Source organism: Mustela nivalis (genome assembly GCF_964662115.1).
Source record: "Mustela nivalis genome assembly, chromosome: 8".
Taxonomy (NCBI): domain Eukaryota; kingdom Metazoa; phylum Chordata; class Mammalia; order Carnivora; family Mustelidae; genus Mustela; species Mustela nivalis.
In genome coordinates, this window is record NC_139027.1 from 35,216,511 (window position 1) to 35,243,971 (window position 27,461).

A 27,461-nucleotide genomic window follows, 5' to 3' on the forward strand; every position below is an offset into this window, starting at 1 on the left:
ATTTTATTTATTTGACGGGAAGAGAGAGAGAGAGAGAGAGAACAAGCATGGGGGGAGTGGCAGGCAGAGGGAGAGAGAAGCAGACTCTCTGCTGAGCAGGGAGCATGATGAGGGGGTTGATCCCAGGACTCTGGGATCTTGACCTGAGCCGAAGGCAGAAGCTTAACCAACTTGTCCTTTAAATTACTTCATTGTAAGAATACAATATATAATAGATATACAAAATATGTGTTAATTGACTATTTATGTTACTGGTAAAGCTTTCAGTCAACAGTAATCTATTAGCAGCTAAGTCTTTGGGGAGTCAAAATTTATATGTGGATTTTCGACCTCGCAGGGTGTTGGTGCCCCTAATCCTTACATTACTCAAGAATCAACTGTAATATTTTCTTGAAAGCCCTTATCTGATCATTTAAATATCTGTATTATTTTAGGGTAGCCATTTACTAATAGTCACATTTTCTTCATTCTTCATAAAATCAGTAAGTTTGGATTATATTTTAGACATTGTGAATAGTATGTCCTGGGGACTCTGAGTTACGTTAGATTCTTCTGAAGAAAATTAGTGGTTTATTTCAGCAGGCAATTAACCAGTTAGATTCAAGGCCTAACCTTGAGCTTTGTCTTATCTTCTGTAGGTTTGTCTCAGTTTAATTCTTTTTCTTTTTTTAAGATTTTATTTATTTATTTGATAGACAGAGATTACAAGTAGGCAGAGAGAGAGGGGGAAGCAGGCTCCCTGCTGAGCAGAAAGCCTGATGCAGGGCTCGATCCCAGGACCCTGGGATCATGACCTGAGCTGAAGGCAGAGGCTTTAACCCACTGAACCACCCAGGCACCCCTGTCTCAGTTTACTAATTCTTTAAGTCTTTGCTGCACTGCTTTGGCCACTCTCTTCAGTAGTGGTCAGCCTGAGATTCGTCCAGAGTTCATGCACAGAATCAGGGGATCCCCTGCCTCTCTAGGGTTCCTTCTCATACTTTTGTAACAACAGTTGCCTTTACTTATTTTCCTAGGTTCTCTAGCCAGAAAGACAACAGGTTTTCTCTCAGTTTGAGCCACCCATGCTGCATTACTTCTTACCTACGGCCTGCTTTGGTGGGGAACAACAAGAACAAAAAAACAGGAAAAAAATTTGGGACATTCACCCTGTGCCAGTTGTTACTCTATAATCTGTTTCTACTCTCCAGAATTCTCAGTAGTTGTTTTTTTGTATTTTGCCCAAAGTTTATAGCTGTGATCTGTGGGAGGGTTGATCTGGAGAGGGTTTCCTCTGTCACATTAGAAGTGAATTTCTGCCTGCTTTTTCCATTTATCTTTATTTCTTGGAGATCTTTCCAAGTGAGCATATTGACAGCTTCCTCAATGTTTTCAATAGTGCCTAACAGTCCGCTGTAACCAGACCTCTCCTGGTGGACATTTGTATTATTTCCAAAGTTTCAAATGTCCTTGTGCCCCTCTACATTGCTCTGAGGTCCTGAGGGAGAAATATCTTGGGCCCTCAGCTAAGCTTTTTCTTGGAATCTTGAAAAACTTCATTTCCTTAGTAGCAGCATGATTTCTGTTTCCTCCTATGGTTGACTGAAGCTTGGGTTATATTTCTGGGCATATCTAAGTGGAGGAGAAGAGAGATAACAAGGAGTGCCAAGTATTCCAGAAGTCTTAGAGATCGCTCCGCAGCACTCAGCTGAGAAGAGTTAGAGAAGTCTGATGGAAAAAGACCGTGCCAGCCCTAGCCCATCCCCACAAAACTGGGTGCTTTATTTAATTTGCCACTTCTGAATTGGTCTTTCATCAACAAAGGATAAAAGGCATCTTTGGATAAAAATATAGCACATTAAAGCAAAGCTTTCACTCTGCTTCTTTCTCTTCCAATTCCTCTTATGCAAAGGTCAGGATGAATCTTTCAGAATCATCACAGAGTCTGTCCCTACCTCGTTCAGCATCTCTTGATTGTCTCCAGGATCACATTCTCACAGTAAGCACTGAGCTCAAGACCCACCATACTCCAGTCCCAGATATCCCCAAGCATTCAATCACCGTGGAACTGTGTGACTTTAGGCCAAGTAGCATACTCCTGGGATCTTCCTCTCCCCATCCAAAGATGGGAGCAGTCATGCTTTCTTCTCAGAGTTATTGATAGGTTAGATTAAGTGATGTTTCTGCAGCACTTGGCCCCATACTTGACTTGTGGAAAGTGCTCAGTGAATGCCATCCAGAGGTGTAGTAGTATTGCCCAAATGTCAAATTCCATACTGCTAAGCTATTATTGATACTGATGTTCCCACATGATGCCCTCCCCTGTTCTCCATAGCCATCTGAATCCTGCCAAACCCTTGAGACCCAGCTCATCCCAGCTCCTTTGTGAAGGTTTCTTGATCAAGCTCTCGCACAGCAAGATCACCATTGTATGGATTCCTGGAGTCTGTCACTTCATGCAGTGGGTAGAGTAGCTATTTTCTTGGCTTATGTTGTGTTTTCTGAGCTCAGGGGCAATGCCATGTATCTCTTTATGCCCTCCTTCAGTGTCTTGTACACAATAGGCTTTTTATAAACATTGATGATGGGTTTGAAACCCTGTATTTCACATGCATTAAATGGGCAGTTCCACACATAGAGAAACAGAATACAACTTTGTCATTGGCGGCCATTGAACCAAAACAATGCAGTGGTCATGGTGGTGTTACAAACATGTCAGATTAAAGTTTTAAGACATCCAAACAGTCTTCTGAGTTTTGGGGATGTTGTTTTGTTCCTTTCCCTCTTGACTTTTTTAAGATAGCAATTAGGATCTTTGGTGTACAGTTCATCCTGTAATCTTTTCTTAGGTTCTTGGAAAAGTAATCCAGTTGGGTGCCTTATACAGACATGTCTCCCTCACCATGGTGAGGATGCAGAATATTCTTGGCTGCTGTGTGGCTGTAGCAGAACAGGGAGGCCAACGGGGTTGGCTGTTCTGTTGACTGTCCAAGTTGGGGGGGAGCATACAGACTTGATGTGAGTTAGAAACACAGACAACTGCATAAATACATTAAAGAAAGGAAACAAAACAAATATAAAACCCATACTTCTAGCACATGCTTATTGAGCTCCGGCTGTGCATCTGATACTGGACGAGGCATGGGATGGAAGATAAATACCCACTCTCCAGAATCTTGCAGGATGGTGGGGAGAGCTGAGTCCAGACAGTAGTATTTGCATATGGCATGCAGAAGGAGCCAGATGAGGACCTGATAAAAGCCAGAGTGGGGCATAGAAGCCATACAGGCGTCATGATAACTGAAGGAGCGTTCCGGATGAATGGGAGTTTTCCAAGGTGAATGAAGAGAGAAGAGCTTTGAGGGAGATGGGATGGGATACGAAAAAAATTGAAACAGTACATTGTGTTTGGGAGTCTGGGGTGATTTGATATCCTGGGTAAGAATGAAAGAGATGGAATGATTGAAAAAGGGGCAAAGAGGCAGGTGAGGTAAGCTTAGGGTCTTGGCTTTAGTACATGGCCCCTAGGAATCCCACCCGGGTCTTCCACAAGATTCAATGGTGTGATCAGCTCTGATTTTTCATCCAAAGAAAGGCAATCCTTTAAAAACCTCTTGCTGTACTTCCTTGAGGCGAAGTGACATTCTCAAGGAGGTGGCAATGGGGCTAATGGGAAGGGGCAGGGCTCAGAGCAACTTATCTGGAGAGGATTTTTTTTTGTTTTTTGTTTTTTTTTTAATCTGGGGCGAAGGAGTGGTTGGGTGGGTGAACTGAGGATGAGAGGGAGTCACATGTTTTACTTTTTTATGTGGTTATAACCTCAATGTTGAAATGCTTATTGCTTATGTTCTGACTTTTTTCTATTACATCCTGAGCTTGTATTCCTTGTTGCTAAATGTTTTTCTTAATTGTAAGTTTTAGTGGCAGCAAAATATTGAGTTAAATTGTTGTATTGACTTAACTATTCTTATAGTTGTTGATAATATTTACATTATTTTTTTTTTTTTTACCTTTGTATATGGAACATTAGTGTTCATCCTTGGATTTTCTCTGTTACAGTATTTCTTTAGGGACAATCTGAAGGTATTAAGGGTCATAACTCCTTGATACATTTTGCAGAGTTGTTTTCCAAATGGGCTCTGCCAACAGGTGTGAATGTGCTCCTTCCATTCTGGCCTTTGTTATTACCAGACTGTCTTTTTCTGGATCTAATTCCTGTAACTATCCATAACGACTAGCAGATACTGAATGCTCATTTTGTGCTAACACTGTAGAGTGCTTTGAGTACATTATCTGATACAGTCTTGTCAACAAGGCTGGGATAGAGCAAGGAAACTGAGGCACAGAGAAATTGAGTCATTTGCCCAAGGTCATATGGTTCAGAAATGCCGGAGCTGTGCTTGGAATACAAATAGGGTCTTTGGGGGAGACCTTACCATGGGTAATCACCAACTTGTACTGTCTCACTGTTAAAATTTCTATTTGGGGGGGTTTCTCTTTGGGGGGTTTCTATATGTTTGGTGTTTGTTACATTATTTAGTGACTTTCCCTTTAATGTCCATCAGAGTTTTTTACTTACTAAGCTCTTCACACTCCAGCTCCATCCCAATTTGGAGTGCTAGTGCATTACAGTGGCACCCACTTCAAGTGGTGGATTTGTGTTTTGGGGTCTTTGTTGGGTCAAAGTGGCAGTTAGCACTGGTCTCACTCTTCACTGATAGCTATGGGATGTGCTGGTCTCCCCCTAGCCGTGTCACTTGGACCTGGTTACTCCTTGGGAAGTTTTTTCCTTCTTTTCAGAGGGAGAGAAGACACCCTGGAGAATTGTCCTGGAAATACTGAGAATGTTTCTTCTGTCTCCTGGTGAGGCAATGATAGGTCATAGCACTGTCTATAAACTACGAAGGTGTTTTTGCTCTTGTGTCTTCTGCTCCTTTTCTTCTCTATGACCAAATGATCACACTTCAGCAGGGCTCTCTCTGTCTCGTTGTATCCTTCTGTGCACCTGGTCTGAGGCAGGGGAAGAAGAAGAAAGATGTCTTTATCCCATTCTGCTTGGTGTGTGTGTGTGTGTGCAAGAACATTAGTCATTGCTTCTCTCACATCCATCATTTTAGACAAATTCACTGTTCTGACATCAAAGTCTGAAGTTACCATCTTTAGATTATACTGACCTAAAAATTGAAATCATGACATGGAACCCTTGTGAGAATTTGTTTGGGGTGGGAGTGACAGGCTTGTTTCTAAGACATCATAGCCTTGTTCTTTTACCTACTTCCTTCCTTCCTTTCTCTCTCTCTCACTCTTGCTCTTTCTTTTTTTTTTTTTTTTTTAAATTTTTTTAAGATTTTATTTATTTATTTGACAGAGAGAGATCACAAGTAGGCAGAGAGGCAGGCAGAGAGAGAGAGGAGGAGGCAGGCTCCCTGCTGAGCAGAGACCCCGATGCGGGGCTCGATCTCAGGACCCTGAGATCATGACCTGAACCGAAGGCAGCGGCTTAACCCACTGAGCCACCCAGGCGCCCTCTTGCTCTTTCTTTTAGAGATGGGGAGAGTAGGCAAGGGGCAGAGAGAGAATCTCAAGCAGACTCCATGTCCAGCCTGGGCCAATCTCACAACCCTGAGATCATGACCTGAGCCGAAATCAAGAATTGGATGCTTAACAGAATGAGCCACCAGGCACCCCTCTTTTACCTTCTTTTCTGAGTCTTTGTTTTGAATTTTTGTCCTTTTTATCCAGTGTGAATATATCTCTCTGCCAAGGCATTCATGTTTTAGGCTGACAAAGACAGCATCTTAAGATTAAAATTGCATTTGGGTATGCAGAAATGTACGTGGTTCATAGTATTTTGCAATGTGATTTTTTTCCCCATGTTTTTTCATTATTAGATATTTTTTGAAACTCACCATTCACTACCAGCTTATGTTAAAACATTCAAATTACACACAAAACAAGGGAATAAAAGAGTGAAGGTCCTTTTCTACCCCATCCTTTCCCACCAATAATTTGGTAGTCTTCCAGACTTCTTTCCCTATAATTATATAAATAATCACCTAATATCAAATCACCTCAACACTTATTACACATATCTACATTGTGTCTTTAGCAGATTTGTTTTTGTCTTGTCTTTCTGCTTAAAAATTGTTGTATTCCTTTTTGCAGTGCATCTACTATATTCTTTTTAACAGCTGTACTCATGTTTTATGGAAAGCCTCATCTTAACCTATATTCTGTGTACTTGCACAGAAGACTTATTTTTTTTCCACTTTATTTTGTGTATTTTTTCTTTTTTCTTTTTTTTTTTTTTTTTGTAAAAACAAGATAGAGGAGAAGGTATGGTGTAGTTAAAGGAAGAGAAGTATTTTTAAAGGAGTATTTGGCAAAATTCAACACCCATTCATGATAAAAACTCTCAGAAAAATAAGACTAGAAAGGAACTTCTTCAACTAGATGAAAATCATCTAAAAAAGAAACTGTCACTACCATTATACTTAATGTCCAAAACTAAATGCTTTCCCCATAAACTTGGGAACAAGGCAAGGATGTCTGCTTTCACTACAAAGGGAGAAAAAGGTGTATAGATAAGAATGGAAGAAGTAAAACTGACTCTATTTGCAGATGACATGATGGTCTGCATAGAAAGACCAGGGAGTGTATTAAACACACACACACACACACACCCCACACACAATGCCTGGAACTACATAGAAAGACCAGGGAGCCTATTAAACACACACACACACACACACACACACACACACACACACACACAGTGAATGCCTGGAACTAATAAATGAATTTAACAGTGTTGGCAGGATGCAAGATAAACATACAAAAAAAATTTATCGCATTTCTATATATTAACAATAAATACGTGAACATTGAAAAAATACTGTTTATAATTACTTTTTTTTTTAAAGATTTATTTTATTTATTTATTTGACAGACAGAGATCACAAGTCGGCGAGAGGCAGGCAGAGAAAGAGGAGGAAGCAGGCTCCCCACAGAGCAGAGAGCCCGATGCGGGGCTCAATCCCAGGACCCTGGGATCATGACCTGAGCTGAAGGCAATGGCTTAATCCACTGAGCCACCCAGGCGCCCCTATAATTGCTTTTAAAAAAAGAAATGCTTGGGTGCCTGGGTGGCTCAGTGGGTTAAGCCGCTGCCTTCGGCTCAGGCCATGATCTCAGGGTCCTGGGATCAAGTCCCGCGTCGGGCTCTCTGCTCAGCGGGGAGCTTGCTTCCTCCTCTCTCTCTCTCTCTGCCTGCCTCTCTGCCTACTTGTGATCTCTCTGTCAAATGAATAAATAAAATCTTTTAAAAAAAAAAAAGAAATGCTTGGAAATAAATCTAACAAAATATATATGGAAACTATATGGCATTTATCTTATAGATATGAAAACTTACATTCATGCAAATGTCCATAGCAGCAGCTTTATTTATGATAGCCCCCAAATGCAAATAACTCATATGTCCTTCAATAGATTCATAAACTGTGGTATATCCAGACCATGGAATAACACTCAACAATCAAAAGCAATGAGGTATTGGTGCATGTATCCACCTGGATGAATCTTCACAGAATTATGCTGAATGAAAATATCTAATCCCAAAGAGTTACATACTGTATGATTCCATTCTTGAAATGACAAATTACAGGAATGGAGAACAGATTGACAATTGCCAGGGGCTAAACAATGAGGGACAGAGGGAGTGAAGTGGGTGCATTTATAAGGGCAAGATAAGAGATCATCATGGGGACAGAAATGTTCTGTAACTGGACTGTACTGATGACAATATACGTATTGTGATATTGTAGTGTAGTTGTGTGAGGGGTTACCATTGGAGAAAACTGGGGATACATGGGTCCTCTCTATACTATTTCTTTATATAATTTCTAATACCTGCATGGGACTCTACAATTATACTAAAAAGTTTAATTTAAAAGCTATATTGTTTCTTCAATAATGGATCTACCAGGGGCGCCTGGGTGGCTCAGTGGGTTAAAGCCTCTGCCTTCAGCTCAGGTCATGGTCTCAGGGTCCTGGGATCGAGCCCCATATGGGGCTCTCTGCTCAGCAGGGAGCCTGCTTCCTCCTCTCTCTCTGCCTGCCTCTCTGCCTACTTGTGATCTCTTTCCATCAAATGGATAAATAAAAAAAAAATTAAAAAAAATAATGGATCTACCATACTGTTTTTAATAGCTACTGACATATTTCATGGAATGCCTTATTTTAGCCTATATCCTATAACCCCGGGCAGAGGGATTTCTGTTTGTCTGTTTATGTGTTTTGTGTAATTTTTTTTTTTTTTTTTTTTTTTTTTTTGCCAAGATTAGAGGAGAAAGTAGGTAAAAACTAGAAGGAGGAAAGTGAGAGGTGAGAGGTGAGAGTGGGTCCGTAAGTTGTGGAGGGGTCTCTAAGCTGTTGTGACAGGCTGTGGACAGCCTTTCATTTTCTTGTATTTAACAACCCCAAATCTACCTTAGAGTGTCCCCAGGGACGCCTGGGTGGCTCAGTGGGTTAAGCCTCTGCCTTCGGCTCAGGTCATGATCCCAGGGTCCGGGGATTGAGCCCCATATCGGGCCCTTGCTCAGCAGGGAGCCTGCTTCCCTTCCTCTCTCTGCCTGCCTCTCTGCATACTTGTGATCTCTGTCTGTCAAATAAATAAATAAAATCTTGAAAAAAAAGAAAAAAAGACGTGTCCTCAAATATTTTTGTTATTGTCTGCATTTCAGGGTGTCACCTATTTTTTTCCCTTTTGTACATTTCCTTTTCTTCTCTTCAGCCTCCTCCTCCTTTCCTGGCTGACTCTTTGACTTAGTAATCAAGTTTTCACTTAAGTAGTATTTGCCACTGAAAGTTCCAAAGGTTTCTGGGTTATGTATTCAATGATGTAGGCTGCACCCAGAATCCAAGTTCACTGTCATGCTGATTTCTTTTACACTGAAGTTAGGCTTTCTAGGACAAGAGGGTGTGGCTTATGATATTATCAAATACCCAACTGTTCCTATCAAGAGAAGCAAAGAAACCAAAATCCACAATTATTTTGTTTGAAACCTAAAACCTAAAAAATGCATTTGTGAACAAACTGTAAGCATCAGAGGAACTACCTGGGGGTGAATTCAGTAGTTCATGAAGCTGGTTGTTTGGCAGCCCTATTTGTCCAGCTCTGGGTACGAGGCACACAAAGAGGAGCGAGGCCCTGCTGCACACTCACGGTCCTGTGACATAGACCATGGCCACTTGATGACAACGACAAAGACAACAGCCAGCCTCCTGAAGCCCTGACCATTGCCAGGCCCTGAGAGCCTTCTCCCCTGTGACTACAGTTACAGTCACCTCTGCAGAGCACAGCACTGAGGCAGAGAGCAGGAGACTCCTCCCCCTGCCAGAGCCCCACAGCTCATGGGGCTCAGTCCCTGGAAAATGCCGAGCAGAACGGCTCCACAGTGCTCTAACTGTGGGGCGGCAAATCAAGGTTGACAAATGTTTTCATTTTGGGTGAACTGGGGGCGGACACAAGTTTTTGTGAAAACCTGTCTACTTGTTTTTTAAGCAAGAGGTTTAGTCCAAAAAGCTAGTGTCTGGCTCGGGTTCTTGGGGACAGCAGTGAGGAACAGCAACATCATTGGTCTTACCTTTTTAGTCATTTGGGGCTTAGAGTCTTAAAAACAACCTGTTTTCTTAGGTTGGTTAAACAACCACTGCCTACATTTCAATGTTCGTTCGGTGTTAATTTCCATCGATTTAGCAACTTATCTTTTACAACAGGTTTTGAAAGTTTCAGATCTGAATTGCTAGGTTTCTGACAAATCTGAGAAGATCCTACGCATTATTCATATCCCTTGCTTTTCCTAAACGTTAGTGTGTCTTCTTCTTGATTTTTTGAGTTTTTTTTTTTTTTTAATTTTAAGGCACCCATGAAGGATAATCTCACAAAATAAACTTGGTAATGGAAAATATGTTGCTGCATTTCTTCCTCCTGCCTTTCTTGCCATTCTCTCCCTCTTTTGAGAGGCTCATTCTTGGCCACCAGGAAGCTGGCAGTGTCTATGCAGGTCAACAGCAAACAGTGGGTCTCAGCAGGGTGCACACACCTCTCCGTGATGAGTGGGTGATCACCCAGGAGTACCAGGAGGCCTCATTTCCCAAAATACAACCTCATCCCAGCCTATGAGCCTGCCTGAACTTGCCGTGATGGCAATCCCTGAAGTTGAGTGCAGGACACTGAAAGGACATGCAGAGAATGTAAAGTGAAAATAGATTTACTACGTGCTGGAACATCATCACCATTGTAGCAGGTAGTAAGAGTCATCTATGCCAAGCATATTGCTATGTTCTTTCCATACATCATCTCATTCAGTGCTTCTAACCCCTACCCCTGGAGGAATGGCTAAACCACCCCAGAGTTTCTCTCTTTCTTTCTTTCTTTTTTTTTTTTTTTTAAGATTTTATTTATTTATTTGACAGACAGAGATCACAAGTAGGCAGAGAGACAGGCAGAGAGAGAGGAGGAAGCAGGATCCCTGCTGAGCAGAGAGCCCGATGCGGGGCTCAATCCCAGGACCCTGGGATCATGACCTGAGCCGAAGGCAGAGGCTTTAACCCACTGAGCCACCCAGGCACCCGACCCCAGAGTTTCTGATTCAGTAGAATTAGGGGTGAAGAATCTGCATTTCTCACAAGTTTTTGGGAGATGAGAATCTCCGCTGGTCCTCATCTTTGAGGTCTAAATAAATCTGTCTAAAACAATGCCATTTTACCTTGAGGAAAAGTCAGGGAACTTGACCAAAAGCTCATTGTCACTGACCATAAGCATCTGCTCAGCGCAGGTAATTTTTCAGAGAAGGTAGCAAGTGCCTAAAAAAGCCCTAGATAGATGACAAGGTTAAGGACTAGTGAGTTGTGGCCTGTGTCCCACGGGCATGGGAGGCCAGAAAGATCTAGGATGATGCCTATGGAAAGAGCAGTCCTGGAGGGTGCTTGTGTGGGGAGCAAGGGGTTCCTGGTTATTGCTGGGAGAGAACAGTGCGGAAAGATAGCCAGGGAAGGGGTTAAGGAGCCATTGGGTGGATTACTTTCTCCCTGTGCTGGCTTCCTGGGGTCAGCACACTGTGGCTCCATTTGGGTGAGATTCTGTCCACACTCATGCTGCTTCTCCCCTTCAGGCTCCTTCCCATAAAAGGGGAAGGAATAGTTGAAAACTGCAGGAGGGATCTAAGCAACAAGCTTTTCTTTTTGAGTTTATTTTGCGATGGACCCTTTGGACCCATGAAACTTGAAGTAAACTAAAGAAAAAGCTTCACGTAATTATAGGAAAAGGAAAGAAGACTCATGAATAACATGAAAGCTCTTTCAAGATTTGTCACGAGCTAATTAATTCAGATTTGTAGATCCAAGAATGCAAGAAGAGGCTTGGCAGTATGGAAGGGTGAAAAGTGAGGCTGCAGACTGATGGCCCCCCTGGCCAAATCCCACTGATATGTTTTGTTTGGCTTGCATTATTTGAAAAATACTCAAATCCGTTTAAAACGTGGGAGTTTTTGTAATAAAGCCCTTGGTTTTCATATTTTCTTGAGGAATAAGGAGTGCTAGCATCGGGTTGGGGGTATTTGGTAGCTGACCCTGTGAAAGGGCATGGATCTTGGTCATAGCCCCTGCCAGCACATCACCCTAGTCTAGAGGGTTCTGGACCCAGACTTGGAATATCACCACTCACCAGCGGAGCCACTTTGGGGCTAGCATTTAATGGGCTCTTCCTCTCACCAGCCCCCAGCTGCCCTGTGAGTGTGACAGTACGTCATAAACACGCAGCACAGTGGACCTGTAAGGAGGGGGTTCCCAACAACGCAGGCACCCCTGGTTAAGTGGGCATTAGAAAGAGATGCTTAGTGACAGCCTGTGGACAGGGAAGAGAGCCCATGGAAGGGGCGTGTCCTAAGACAGTGTCACCCATTTCTTTCCTTAAAAACTTTTTTTCCCAGCGTCCTGGGATCGAGTCCCACATCGGGCTCCTTGCTCCGCAGGGAGCCTGCTTCTCCCTCTGACTCTGCCTTCCACTCTGTCTGCCTGTGCTCACTTTCGGCTCGCGCTCTCTCTCTGACAAATAAATAAAATCTTAAAAAAAAAAAACAACTTAAAATAAAAAAAAACTTTTTAAAGGTGTTTGAAAAATGTGTTTTCTAAAATTATTATGATTATTTTACAAGGTCCGTGCAGTCTTCGTGGTGCTTTATAGGGCGTATCCGGCTACAGCTGGTGCACTTTGGGGGGTTTTATGGCAAATTATTCTCGGATTACTCTTTAATGCAGCAAGGTCTGCCTGTTGTCTGAGCTCCCTGGGTCATATAGAAAACTCTCAGACTTGATACAAAACAGCTGCCTCAGTCAGCTGTTCCATAAAAGGAGCATTTTTAGGCCGAAGCAGCGGGAAAAAAGGTTTTTGTAGCTGGTGGAGATTTTGAAAAATGTTCAATTATTCTTTCCTTGCCATTAAAATGTGATTTTATTTTGTTATTAACAAATTGTGTAAATCTAAAAAAAAAAAAGACTCTGAATGGGAGTTTGTGGAGTGCATTCTGGCAAGACTTACAGTATGTCCTGGGGGGTTGTTCTCCAGGGAGGGCAGTCACACAAAACTCCAGCTGACCTCCATGTCCCCAGGGCCTCAGCCCTGGCTGGGCTGGGGTCAGGGGGCCAACCCTTCGGCCTCCCTCCTCCTGCTCCTCTGGGTTCCTGCTGAGACCAGCAACAAAAGGGTCAATTGTCTGAGGCCTCCCTTTGTCTTGGGGGGCTCTGGGGGCCTCTCTGAATGCTGAAGCTTCTCTGTGCACGTGGGTCAGTGCCTGTGTGCACATCTGTATGAGTGTGTGTGCACATATGTGCTGGTGCCTGTGTATGTCTGCATCTGAGTACTGTGTGAGCATGCGCATGGACTGAGCACATATGAACTGATGCTTGTTGGGACACATGCACACGCAAGTGGTGTACATGTGCATGTATGTGGGTGTGGGTATGCATGCATGCAAATGTATGTGTGCACACATGGGTGAGTTGGGTCTCAGGGCACACAACGTGTGTGCATCTGTGTGCCCACACGTGTAAAGTGGTTATAAATTGTGCACAGGCGCATGGTTGCATGCATGTCTGTGCCGACACAGGCAGGAGCGAGACTGGTTCAAAGCATTTCCGGGTTACTGGTGCTTCATAGCGCGGCAAGTGCTCAGAGGGGCCTGACTAGCTAGGTTCCTAATGCCAGGGTAGAAGGTTATCTCTGGCCCATCTCTCAGCAGATTACACAGTGGCCTTTGTCTTATATCTGCTATGGTACAGAAACCTCAGAGATTTTCTACCACCCCTGCCTTCTCTGGGGTCAGATAATATGCAGGAGGAGGCAGAAGAGACATAGTCTCCCTACGCATGTTCTAATCTGGGATTTCAGGGCAAGGCCCATGAGGGCTCTTCTCCACCGTTCAGGGGTCTTGTCAGGCTGCCAAACTGGATCTGGGGCATTCTGTGTAGAGTTTAAGTCCAGTCTCCAGCATGACAAGTGCGGTTCCCTGTTCCCATCCACTGTGTGAGTCAGGTCTCACATAGGTCCGGGCCCTTTGCCTGGGTTTGAATCATCTAGTTCCCTAGCATGTCATTACCCGACCTGTTCATGCAGAGGCCCCTGGAATGCAGCAGCTGGTCTCTGTGATTCCCTGGTTTGCGCTTTCTTCCTTCACAGAGATGTCCTTTTAAAAATGACAATAAAACATACTTGATTCAGAAGCCAGGAAAAGACAAATGCGAGGGCTTCATTGAAATTCATCTCTGTGGAGGATTCATCACCCAGCCTCTTTTAACCGGCACAGCTACCACTGAAAGACTTCCTCTGCTTTTTTCTTATTTTTGGCCCTCCCACGCCCATTTTCTCTCCCTACTCCAGCAAAGGCGTATCTTTCAACTGCGGAAAAGCCACCAATTTAGCAGTACTCTAAAGCTTATCAAAATATTCGGTTGGTAAAATTATCTTATAATTAGCCTCAGTGGAAGCCAGAACTTTTTAACTCCAGGAAATGTAAAGTTACATGGCATGTGCAATCGTAAATTGCTCATCCTGACCTTTTGGCTACAGTTTCTGTTTTTATTTCCTTCCCTAAGTAATTTCCTCCTTGTTCTTTAAATTCTTGATTGTCCCTGAGGCATCTTCCTTTTCCATTTGTTTAAATTTCAAAAAAAATGTACCCCTGGTTCAGCTGACAGATAATTGAGTACACTCAGGTAAGGGTGGTATGAAATCACCTTGATGTTGTAGATTTCATGCCTTCACATCTAGAGAATCTTTTGGTAAAATTCAAGCCTGTCCCCCCTGAGTCCTGTCGGTTCTGCATTTGGGGTGTGCACGGTGGTAACACCCAGCCGAATTATTCTGGAACTGAGCTGTTCAAGTAATAACTGGGGGATTCTGCAGTGTGTCAAGCTGGACTGAGGTGTTAGACTTTCTTTCTTTCTTTTTTAAGATTTTATTTATTTATTTGACAGACAGAGATCACAAGTAGGCAGAGGGGCAGGCAGGGAGAAGGGGGGAAGCAGGCTCCCTGCTGAGCAGAGAGCCTGATGCGGGGCTCAATCCCAGGACCCGGGGATCATGACCTGAGCCGAAGGCAGAGGCTTCACCCACTGAGCCACCCAGCACCCCGGAATTTCTTTATTTTTTAAAAAAATTAATTAAAATATAGTTGACATATAATATATTCATCCCAATGATTTTACTTAACTTTCCCTCTCCTTGCTTCTTCATCACCCCTTCCACCCTTCCACTGCCCAGGGACCCTTGTGTCATCCAGGGTCCAGGACAACCCCGTGGAAGTGACCAACCCCACCCCCACCCCCGCTGCCATTGGGACCAACATCAGGGGAACTGCTAGTGACGTGAGGGTTCAGACTTAGGTAGACTTTGAACCAGATGATGCTTGAATTTTTAACTGCTGTGAGTTCCTTAAACTATCAGGGCCTTAGATCAGCCACAAGTGGGTTGATGAGAGTTATATAGGCATGATTGAAGCTGATCATCATTTTTACATGACAAAATACTTTCTTAGTTCCAAGAACTAACTTAAAAATTAAATTTTGGAAAATGAAGGGCTGCCTGGGTGGCTCAGTATGTTAAGCATCCAACTCTTGAATTCAGCTCAGGGCATGATCTTGGGGTTGTGGGATTGAGCCCTGCGTTGGACTCTGTGCTCAGCAGGGTGTCTGCTGGGATTTTCTCTCCCCCTCTCCCTCTTTTCTTCTCCCCCACTCCCCCTGACTTATGCTCACTCTCTGTCTCTTTTTTTAAATTAAATTAAATTTTGTTTTAGTGTTCCAAGATTTATTGTTTATGTACTACACCCAGTGCTCTGTCTCTCTCTCTCTCTCTCTTAAAAGAAGTAAATAAAATCTTTTTATTCATGGAATTTTTCCTTTCTATAGGCAGTATGCACACATGTGTATACACACACAGGTATAAACATAAAAACAGAAAAATTGCTTAATCCTTACATGAGAAAATCTTTTCCCATTATATAGTTGTAAACACTGAAGCTCTGAGAATCTAAATAACTGATGCCCATATGGTTAGCAGTTGAACTCTTGTGGCCTGGCTCTTCCAGAATCGGCTATGACCTTGCACGAACTAGCTGAGGTCCGTGTCGTATGATTTGATCCCAGCTTATGCTTGAGAGGTTTCCATGCCACCCCCACAGAGTAAAAAGGAAACCAAGGTGTCACCATGGTCTCTACTTGTCACTGTGTCTAGTGATGGTATATGCTTTTTCTTGATGTTGCACATGCACTGAAGGCTCAATCTCTTTGCTGTCCTCAGAAGCGCAATATGTTGGCCTTGAGCTCATGGAATCAGTGTGAAGGCTGTGCGGATCCGCCTGACAAGACTCTGGCCCAGGGGGTCAGTCTCCCCCCACCTCATGGCCTGGGCTCCGCTCAGCACTCCTGGGGCAGGGGGTGAGGGAAAGAACTCCTCCCCGGACCCGGGTATGGCAAACCTCAGAATCAGCCACACACTGAATCCCATCTTTTCATGGCTTTGTCTCAGAGCTGAAAGAGCCTTGTTTTGCTCATACAAACAGGGAGTAGAATGGTGGTTGCCAGGGCCTGGGGGTGAGGGAAATGGGGAGGTGTTGGTCAGAGGGTATAAACTTTGAGTTGTAAGATGAATAACTCTGGAGATTTAATGCCTAGCATGGTGGCTATAGTTAACAATACTGTATTGTATACTTGAAATTTGCAAAGAGAGTACATCTTAAGTGGTCTCACCAAAAAAAGAAAAAAAAAGGTGACTTTGTAAAGTGATGGATGTGTTAATTAATGTCATAACATATGGTAATAATTTCACCCTGCATATGTAAATCAAGGCATCACATTGTATACATTAAATATATATAATTTATTTGTCAATTACATCTCAATAAAAAATTTAAAAATTAAGTTTAAAAAATGTAAAGAAAAAAGAAAAAAGGGGTTAAAAAGCAAAAAAGAAAAAAAAAAGAAAGAAAAGCTCTGTGATGGAAGATCTGCCAGATGAGAGACACCCATCTAATTCTCTGAGAGATGCAAAGAGATATTTTAGGTGTCTCTAGGACCCTTTCAAAATATGATTATCCTTTAAGAACTATGATGAAACTAAAGATCTGTCATTAAAACGTGTTATTTATGAAGCATAAGCAGTAGGAGATTTTAGGAAATGTTTAAAAAATAATGGACCATAATAAGTGAATTTTCTTGTGAATTCAGCATATTCTTAATATTATTTAATATCGATTTTCCCCCTCTTTTTAATTACAGCTTGGGTTGACGATAGCCATTCGCTACAGCCACAGGTAAAGTTAATTTTTTTTCTCTTAAGGCACAACTTTACTGGTTTATAGCTTTTAGTTTGCTCAAGTCTGTGGGTTTTTGAGCTTAATTTGGTGACTATTGGACCCATGGTATCAGTTCACAGAATTAGCATTGTTCTAGTTGCTTGATTTGTGAGCATCACTGGCTATTTGGAGGAAGAAGGTTTTTACATAAAAGTGGTGGTAGGTAGTGCATTTCTTTTAAACGAAAAATGTACCCCCGTAAGGCAGGAACACAAGTGATTCCTGGGTAATGGATTCCGTGTAGGGATAAGAACAGAATCAGAGGTGTTGTGCGTGAGAGGTGGAGACCAGGCAAACAGAAAGTTGGAGGAAGGCTTGTTAGTGAAGCCCTTGGCCCCTCCACGGAGGCCCCCTTCTTGTCTTACGTCCATTTGAGAATGGCTAAAAGCTCTATTTTTTTTGTCTTGCTTCCTGACTCCTGCCTTTTTCTCAAGTGCACCATGTTTATGAAAAATGTTGGTTTCTTGTACTAATATTCATCAAAATGTATTAAAATGTTGAATTAGTTAGGGCGCCTGGGTGGCTCAGTGGGTTAAGCCGCTGCCTTCGGCTCGGGTCATGATCTCAGGGTCCTGGGATCGAGTCCCGCATCGGGCTCTCTGCTCAGCAGGGGGTCTGCTTCCCTCTCTCTCTCTCTGCCTGCCTCTCCATCTACTTGTGATTTCTCTCTGTCAAATAAATAAATAAATAAATCTTTTAAAAAAAATAATAAATAAAATAAAATAAAATGTTGAATTAGTTAAAGATCCTGTCTCCATGGGCGGGCTACAAGTTATGTCCCTCCTGTCCTTACACAACCTGTTCACAGCTGCCATCCGCCGGTCAGCTTGAAACATCCGGCCAGCTCTCCACAAACAACCCGTAGTTACCTCAAAGGAGGTTGCCTTCCAAAAATACTTGCAACAGGTTGCATATACTCATTTACATTCAGCTGTGACTTGAGCCACGAAGTGGGCAGAGAGACCTCGAAGAGCTATCGGTGCCCTGTGTGGGGTAGAGCAGGAAGAAGGCAGGACGGGTGAGAAGCACTCAGAACTGGGAATGAGTGTCTGGGAAGAAAAGTGCTCATGCTGGACACTCCTGGCTACTCTTGGGAGAATGCTGCTCCGGAGAAGCCCAGACTTCTTTGATGTTTCAAGATCGCAGGTGTGCCAGGTGCTAGGCACGGCCAGGCAGAGTGTCCTGCAGACGCACTTGCTCCCTTGTCAGCCCAGCCCAGGCTCCTGGACTGACTGGCTCTACAGTGACTCTGCCCTTGGGAAGCCTGATGTGGACAGTGGGTCCTGGATCCTCATGTGCACTGCATATTGGTTGGGGGTATGGGGAGGGGAGGGCAGATTTTGCCCTTTCCATTCTTTTCCTTTTGGGTGGAACTTTCCTCATACCTGAGTCCCCCTTCTCAAGAAAAGCAGCCGGCTGTTTCTTCATGAGAACTGAAGATGCCTCTTCCCTAAGAAAGCTAAGGTCTTGCTCTGGTTCAGAGAACAATCATGGCCTATTCACACAATGGTGAGGGTTACTCTGTGGCTCCATGGAGTTTCTGGTGCAGAAACTCAGAGTCTATATGGAGCTTGAGAAGAGAGTTTTCTTTTTAATACTTTTGAGGCTAAGGGACATTTGCCAACCATTAGTCTTTTCGAGTCAGGGAATCAGGTAAGATAGCAGAGCAGGGTAGACCTGAGGAAGGCTGGGCGGTGCCTTTGCCTCTGTGCTTATATGGGATTCAGGCCTATGTTGTGGAGAAGATTCCTGCTCACCCCTCCCTCAGCCAGGGCAGGCACCTGGCATCACAATGTGAGGTTACTGACACCTCACTGGGTTGGTGGAGACCCTTCTGTCCTTCCTGCTGCCTGGCCCTGTCACCCATCTCTGTCCTCAGAGAGAAGGAAGATGAAGGATGTGTGTTTCTGGCTGTATCTTCTTGTCCTCGTCCTCCTCCTCCTCCTCATTGTCCTCTCCTCCTTCCCCTCCTCTTTCTCCTCCCACTCCTCCTCCTCCTCCCTCTCCTTCCTTTTTAGATTTATTTATTTATTTGATGAAGAGAGAGAGAAAGGGAGAGAGAGTACAAGCAGGGGGAGCTGCAGGCAGAGGGAGGAGCAGGCTCCCTGCTTAGCAGGGAGCCCAATGCGGGACTTGATCCCAGGACCCTGGGATCATGACCCAAGCCAAATGTAGATAGATACCCAACCGACTGAGCCACCCAGCTGCCCCTGGTTGTGTCTCTTCTTTAAAAAAATCCTGCTAGTTTGTTTAGATTAATTGAAACTTCAATATTTCTGTTGATTACTTTTTTTAGTAAAATATACCTAACATAAAATTTATTATTTTAACCCTTAAAAAAGGTTTAAAAGGTATTCAGTTCAGTGATACTAAGTATATTCACACTCTTGTCCAACTATCACCACATCTATTTCTAGAACATTTTCATCTTCCCAAAATGAAACTCAGTACTCACTGAACACTAATTCCTCATCCCTGCCCCGCCCCCGCCTCCAGCCCTTGGTAACCCCCATTCTACTTTCTGTCTCTGAATTTGACTACTATAGGATCCTCAGATAAGTGGAATCATATAGTATTTGTCTTTTTGTGGCTGGCTTCTTTCACTTAGCATAATGTCCTCTGGATTCATCCATGTTGTAGTGGTTGTCAGATTTCCTTCCTTTTTAAGGCTGAATAATACCCCCATTGCATGTGTGTGTATATATATCTATATAGATATATAAATATATCTATCAATTTTTGCTTATCCTTTCATCTATCAATAGACTTTTGGGTCTATTGCTCCTGCCTTTGGCTATTTATTATTAACAATGCTGCTATAAACATGAACATGTAAAAATCTCTTTGAGGGGTGCCTGGGTGGCTAGGCTGGTTAAGCATCTGCCTTCAGCTCAGGTCATGATCCCAGGATCCTGGGATTGAGTTCCATGTTGGTCTCACTGCTCAGTGGGTGTCTGCTTCTCCTTCTCACTCTCTTTCTGGGCTCTCACTCTCTCTCTTTTGCTCAAATAAATAAATCTGAAAATAAAGAGAAAAAGAAAAATCTCTTTGAAACCTTGCTTTCAATTCTTTTGGGTATATACCCAGAAGTGGAATTGCTGCATCATATGGTAATTGTATTTTTGGGTTTTTGAGGGATCGCCATACTGTTCTTCCGTTGATTACTTTTCAAGATGGGGTTGTGTCCTACATGTATGTAGTTCTGGGTTCCCTTGAAAGGCTCACACTTGCTATTGAAAAATGGTTTCCAGGGCGCCTGGGTAGCTCAGTGGATTGGGCCGCTGCCTTCGGCTCAGGTCATGATCTCGGGGTCCTGGGATCGAGTCCCGCATCGGGCTCTCTGCTCAGCAGGGAGCCTGCTTCCCTCTCTCTCTCTCTGCCTGCCTCTCCATCTACTTGTGATTTCTCTCTGTCAAATAAATAAATAAAATCTTTAAAAAAAAAAAAAAAAGAAAGAAAAATGGTTTCCATTTCTATTGTGATGTCTACCCAGAACACAGATGCTGGAATTGAGGGTTTCCAAGGTCCTCTTCGTGTGGGTTAGCATACTTTTGGAAGCAAGGTTGGGACTTGAGGTTCTAATCACCAGCTCCATTTCCCAGATTATAACAGGAGGGCCAAGGCCAAGAACAATGGTGCAAGATTGTTGTAGTAGATGGAAGTGGGATGAAGGGAGAGGGGGAAGTGAATGTGGCTCCAGATGGCAGTATTGGGAAGATGGGTTCACTTAGGGGTGGGTTGGAGGGACTTATGCAAAGGAGGAGAGGAATCGCTTAATTCTACAAACTCGGTGGGCAGGTAGTACCTCTTAGGCTGCCATAGACACATGGGGCAGAGCAGCTTGGAACAGGGGAAACTTTGTGTGGCAAAAGAGGGACTTAAGGCCCAAAGGATGCCTGGTATTGTTTTTATACACCCGCATTTTTGCTCCAGCCATCAAATCTCCCTCGTTACGATGAACAGAGCTACAACATCCCTCCCCTCCATTCCTGTACTAACACAGGTTTACCTCAATGACTCCCACCTCTGCCCTCAGACTTGCTGGTTCAGCTTCTACTCCTGCTAGACCAGTAATGCCAGACCTGGTAGTATGGTATAGGAGAGTGTGTGTGTGTGTGTGTGTGTGAGAGAGAGAGAGAGAGAGAGAGAGAGAGAGGGAGGGAGGGAGGGAGAGAAAGACATCATATGGGATCAGGTGCTCAAAGGTCAGGAAGTGGAGAATGACAGAGTCATACTTTGACTGTAGATGTGCCAGGCAAGCAGGAGCATCAGCTGTGACCGACCGTGCATCTTATGACAGGTCCTGCACATATTTCATTTATGATCATGGAGTCTTAATTTATGTCTGTACAGTCAAGTCATTTTCACAGAGTGGAAAAATCATCTCTTGATGTTCATTCCCCCCCGGGTTGGCTTGAGGTTTTCGAGTGGAATCCACACAGTGGTGACAGCTGGGTAACCCCCAGAAGTGCCCTTTGCAGATAACAGCTCTTGGGGCCCCACCACCCACACAGTGGGGAAATTGTTCCCCACTGTGTGGGTGTTTTGTTTTTTTCTTTTTCTATAAGTCTGAAAGAGTGTTTAGACGTTCTTCCTGTCTGTCACTGTGCAGCAGCCCGGAGAAGCCTGCTCCCTCCTGGTGGGAGCTCCCAGGCACAGACGAAGTGGCTCAGAAGTGGTCATCTTACCTTTGGCTCTTGCTTCTCTGGCACAGCAGAGAGGCCACGTGAGTCAAGAGCGTGGCAGTTTTGCACACGGCCCCTGTGTCCATGTTTCTAAAGAACAGCCCATGGACACTGGGTGGGAGAGTGGCGAACTAGCCCCCGACAGAATTCTTTTCTTTTTTGTTTCTGTTCCTTGTCCTTCTTTAATAAATGAGGAGAGAAGCAAATTTTCCACTTGGCTCTGTTACAGTTAAAAATGGAAGTTCACAGAGGCTTGACTTTTAGATGACGACTAAAGATATGTCTTTTTCACAACTGACTTTTTCTATGTTTCGTATAAGGCCTAACAAAGGCCAAATTTGGTACCCTGCCCCAGACCTGTGCCCTAACCCTAATATTGGAGTTACAGTTACCAACCCCCTAATAGGCTTTGTTGTTCCCTGAGGGCTGACGAGGGGAAGGGAGAATTGGGGAGCTTGTGTGTGATCAGTCCCAGAGAACTGGGCGAGTTGACAGTTTGACGATCCCTAAGTTGGACTTCGGAGGGCATGGCCTTACACAGAAAATGCAGACTGCATGATTAAATGTCATTCTGAGACTGCCTTCAGGTATTTGCTTTGAATGAGCCACAGGGCCTAGCAAGAAGTGAAGGGGTCATGTACTTTTGTATTCTGATTTAGATTAGAAGTGGAGTTTGAAGTTCATAGATGAATCAGAATGCTTATTGAACGGACAGACTGCATCAATGAACAAATGAAATTGTCATCTTGAAATACAAAGGGAGGGAAAGACAAGAAACAGGGCCACCAGGCCTATCGGACTTTGATTTCAAGTGTTGGCAAATACCTAGCAACTCCCATTTGGAGCAGGTTTGATCTTGTGGAGACAGCTGGGGGACACTGTTGTTCTCCAAATTTTGTAAAAATAAACAAAGATGCCTTTCTGCTCCCACCCCTACCCCCCACAACCCTTTCCAGGGAATAGTTGTTTCTGTCACTGGGGCTTTCTGGCCGACTGTTCCATCTGTCTCTGTTTCAGACTTCACAGTGAGGCCCTGACCAGATTTATACACAGGGTTGCCAAGAAATTTATTCAACCCCAGTGGCATAATCTTAAAATCAAGCCATCTTTTGGAAGGTTGCATTTTTAAGATAACCTTAACACAAAATATTGCCCCTGAGGAACAGAATATGAATAGTCACAGAGTATCTGAATTATATGACCAGACTCGGTGAGGTCCTCCAACCCTGCAGATATCTTGTTGACCTCTTATAGCACGGCTCTGCCTGGGGCTGTGGATATGCCTGGAGAGTGGTGGTGTGTGCTGTTCAGGGTCCAGGGGAGTAAGGCATATGTGAATGCGCCTTCCTGTGCCTCTCCCATCCCCTTTAATCCCTTGTCTGATTTTTAATTTGGTGGCCTTATTCTCCAAAGACATTCCGGTCCAGGCTTTCTGCCATTTCCCCAGTCAAACCTGCTTACCACATGTCTGATGCCACGCCCACAGGATGACCTCTGGGAGGATATTTTGCCTGCCAGTATGAAGATCTTTCTCAAATACAGATCTGATTATGTCCCTCCCACTCAAAAGCTTCCATGGGCTTCTGTGCTCAGGGAGCAGAATTCTGATCCTAGACTTTATCTCCAACCCTGTCTCCTCAAATTTTGCAGCCCTGAGCTTCTTGCCTACTCTACCCCTGGCTCTTGCTATTTCCTCTGAAGAATTAACTTCCCTCTTCTCTTCTGCATTAATGAACTCCTACTCCTCCAGTGGCCCCTTGGGTGGAAAAGAGGTCGCCTCATTTTCAAAAATTTGTCAAGGAACTACGCTCCTTTCTGTTGTTAGGGCTCAGAGCTGACCTCAACTTTGTGTCTTTTCCTTTCTATATCAGGGAGCAGGTTGGAAAGGCAGACTGCATTCTTGTTTCCCTCGCACATCAGAACATGTGGATTCCACAACCCAGCACTTAGAACCAAGGCCGTTTGGCAAAGCCATTCTGTGTGGGTGAGTTTAGAAGGAACCGGTTAGTCTTTCTTTTATGGTATCTTTGAAGAATGACCACTCCCTTACTTTCAAAAGGATAGACACCCAACTTAAATTGGTCCAGAGATTTGACAAAACCCTCTTTCAAATGAAGAAACATACATGTAAATATTTTGCCCAATGATAAGGTAATTCAAAGAATGACAAGCTAATTAAAACATATATATGTAAAGGCAAAAGACCTGGATTAGCCAAAGCAATTGGGAGAGTTGAAAGCCTTATACTACCTGACTTTAAGACTTACTATAGAGTTACAGGGGGCGCCTGGGTGGCTCAGTGGCTTAAAGCCTCTGCCTTCGGCTCAGGTCATGATCCCAGAGTCCTGGGATCGAGCCCCACATTGAGCTCTCTGCTTAGCAGGGAGCCTGCTTCTTCCTCTCTCTCTCTCTCTCTGCCTGCCTCTCTGCCTACTTGCGATCTCTGTCTGTTGAATAAATAAATAAAATCTTTAAAAAAAAAAAAGACTTACTATAGAGTTACAGGAATCAAGACAGTCTGGTGCTGGTAAAAGGACAGATAGGTTAGTTGAACAGAATAAAGAGTCTAGAAGCAGACCCACACATTCATGATCAGTTGATTTTCAACAGAAGCACCAAGGGAATTCAAGGGAGAAAGGATATAAATGGTACTGGAACAATTGAACACCCTTTAAAGAAAAATACCCCAAACCCTCAACCCTTACTTTTACAGCAGATACAGCTATGAACAGAAATGGATCAGGTGCCCACAATAAAATCTAAACCTGAAAACTTTATAGAAGAAAACATAGCTACAGATCTTCGTGACCTTGGGCAAGACAAAGATAGCTTTGAACACAAAGAGCATAAACTATGAAAGAAAAAGTTGGTAAAATGGATTTTTTCAAAATTAAAAACATCTGCTCTGTGAAAACCACTGCCTAGAAACTACAAGCCACAAACCAGGAGAAAATATTTTCAAAACACATATCTGATAAAGGACTTGTATCCAGAATATGTGTAGAACTCTTACAGACGTTTAAGAAGAAAGCAATTTAATACCTGGGCAAAAAAAAAATAACCTCTTGAACTGACACTTTACCAAAGAAAAGACACAAATGAGATGGCAGAAGAGGCGCTAGAGATGGCAAATAAGCACATGAGGAGGTGCTCAGCATCATTAGTCATTAAGGAAATGCAAATTAAGACCACAATGAGATTCTATTACACATGAATCAGAATGGCTTAAACACACACACACCCAAAAGAAAAAAAAAAAATCCCCCCAAACAACAAAACACAAAACCACAAAATCCTGACAATACAGTATGAAGTATTGATGAAGATACGGAGTAATTCCAACTCTCCTGCACTGTTGGTGGGAAAGTAAAATGGTGTGCCCACTTTGATAATTTCTTACAATATTAAACGTCACCTTACTATGGGACCCAGTGACTCCACTCCCCAGTAGTACTGACACAAATGGAAACATGTGCCCATGCAAAGACTTTATGCAAATGTGCATAGCGGCTCTGTCCACAACAGCCCGAAAGTGAAAACGATCTCCAGTGCCCCTTTGCCTGGGAAGTGGATAAACAGACTGTGGCCCGTCTGCGCAGTGAAATATTATTCGGCAATTAAAAGGCATCATGTGGGGCACCTGGGTGGCTCAGCAGGTTAAAGCCTCTGCCTTCGGCTCAGGTTGTGATCTCAGGGTCCTGGGATCGAGCCCCGCATAGGGCTCTCTGCTCAGTGGGGAGCCTACTTCCTCCTCTCTCTCTGCCTGCCTCTCTGCCTACTTGTGATCTCTCTCTCTGTCAAATAAATAAATAAAATCTTAAAAAAAAAAAAGGCATCATGTTGAATGGAGGAAGCCAGACTCCAATGTGCATATGCTCTAAGATTCCATTTACGTGGCATTCTGGGAAAGGGAAAAGTACGGGAAGAAAGGCGGGGAGGGGAGGGGCTAACTAGAAAGTGGCATGAGGAATTTGAGGGGAGGGGGCAGTGACCGACGTAGTCTGAATCTTGATTATGAGGGTTCCATGACTGTATATTTTTTCCAGACTCATAGAACTGTAACACCAGAAGCAGGTGAATTTTACTGTAAGTGAATTAAACCTCAGTGAACTTGAATGAAAGAGAGCTAAGGTTGGAGACAGCCTGGGCCACTCTTGAGCAAGACCACCCTGTCTGAGGCCACGTTAATGGTCCCATGTCCAAGTGCTTCTGAGTATGGAATTACCTTGTGTTTGGTATGCCCAGGGTGAGGCGTCGGTTTCATAGTTTTGCTCACTTGATTGTTCTCAGTGACCATAAGCTGTTAGGTGTGAAACAGCGTGCAGGTTAATTTGCTGGTCTTTCTAAGGCTTTCCATGTGAACGAGTTCACAGGTGCAGTCAGGACTTTGGTCAGCCGTGGACTTGTCAGATTGAAAGGCGCTCAAGCGAGGAGCTTTGGTGGGGGTAGTTCAGCCTGAGGCGTTGGGTTTGACCTTATTCTTTACCCACTACGTTGCTGCGGGGGTGGGGGGAATTAGAGGGGCTGCAGGGGGTTGCCAGAGCCGGCCCCCCATACTGTGGTTCACTGAGCCCGCAGGGGGCACTGGGATGACATGTTGGGCTTGGCTTTCCCCCCTCCGTGGAGCTGAGGTCCCCAGTGCTGGTGCTGGAGGTCACGTTCCAGGAGGCATTGCTCATCTCATCCATCTGGAAAACACATCGACTGGCTGGTCTCTCCCTGGAGACCCAGGGAATGGGGTGCAGCTGTTTCCAGATCTCACCAGTGAGAGAGTAGTGAGAAAGCATCTCTGCCTTCCTCCCCAACGCCGCCTCCCCCTCCATCCTGGCTGCTGAGGCGAATGCGGCAGGTGTCACCCCAACTCCCACTTGGTTGATTGCTGCTGAGCACTGGACAGGGGGCAGGGCCCCAGGCACCTAGTGAATGGGCTGTAGTCCAGAGCCCTGGGGCTAAGGACAGACAGGGAAAGCAGCCTGGAGGAAGATTCTTCCAGCAGCACACTCCTCACTGTGCAGAAAGGAGCTGCCATTCTTCCAGGACCCAGGGGAGGCAGTTCGCAGACCGCTGTCTAGGCTGGTGTTTATGACAGCCAGGCTGGGTGGGGGGAAGTGCAGGCTCCTTCTCTGTATTCCCTTGACTGGTACCATAATGCCCTGGTCTAGCAGATCACCTATAGTGACCAAGCAGTCAGTTATCACCCATTTTGGAGGAGAGTTTACTCAGGCCCTGGTCATGTTTCTGTTAAGCGGGAGATGACAGAGAGGTCCTTCAATCAGCCTGATGTGTTGGGGGGACTGGTTCACGGCCTGATTTTCTATGGCTTTACCTGCAAGCTTGGCTTAAAGTTCTACAATCCCTCTTCCTGAAGAATGTTTCTCAAGTTTTAATGTAATTATGTTGGCAAGACGTATTCCTGAGGCTCTGTTAAACTAGCCACAGAAAATTCTAGATCTACTTCCTTCCAGTCACCAGGGCGCCTCATTTAAAGGTCATTTTTTCCTGTACAAAAGGCATTTTGGCCTCTTATGTGGCTCAAACTATCTATGCATCGGGAACATTCTGTACACAGAGGACTGGGCCTGTGGAGGACCTGAGGGGTCTCCGGAAGGGGATGGCATGTATGCCCTCCACTGTGGGCCCAATGGGAAAGGAATTGAGCAAGGTAGCTCTTTTTTCTTTTTCCTGAGGTACCTTATCACTTAGATTTGGTTTCCTGCTGAGGTTGGTAGAGCCTCAAGTACCAAGTAGAGAAGGAAATGTGTAAATTTATACTCGTGAGTCTTTTCTAACATACATGTGACTGCTTATCACAGTGGCCCATTTGTTTCTACAAGACAGCTTCCTCCATAGAGTTTGTGGTGGATGGAGGTGGTGGGGCTGTCAGTGG

The 27,461-nt window shown here is 44.2% G+C and overlaps 1 protein-coding gene across 7 annotated transcripts in view; it reads left to right on the plus strand.

Annotated features, from left to right (window-relative positions):
• The window catches only part of ACOXL (acyl-CoA oxidase like), a 346,408-nt gene that overhangs the window by 93,644 nt on the left and 225,303 nt on the right, over positions 1-27,461 (plus strand). For all 7 annotated transcript variants that reach the window (XM_082743347.1, XM_082743348.1, XM_082743346.1 and 4 more), the window contains one exon: positions 16,813-16,847. In XM_082743347.1, coding sequence (XP_082599473.1) covers positions 16,813-16,847 — 35 coding nt within the window. The remainder of the gene's footprint in view (positions 1-16,812; positions 16,848-27,461) is intronic.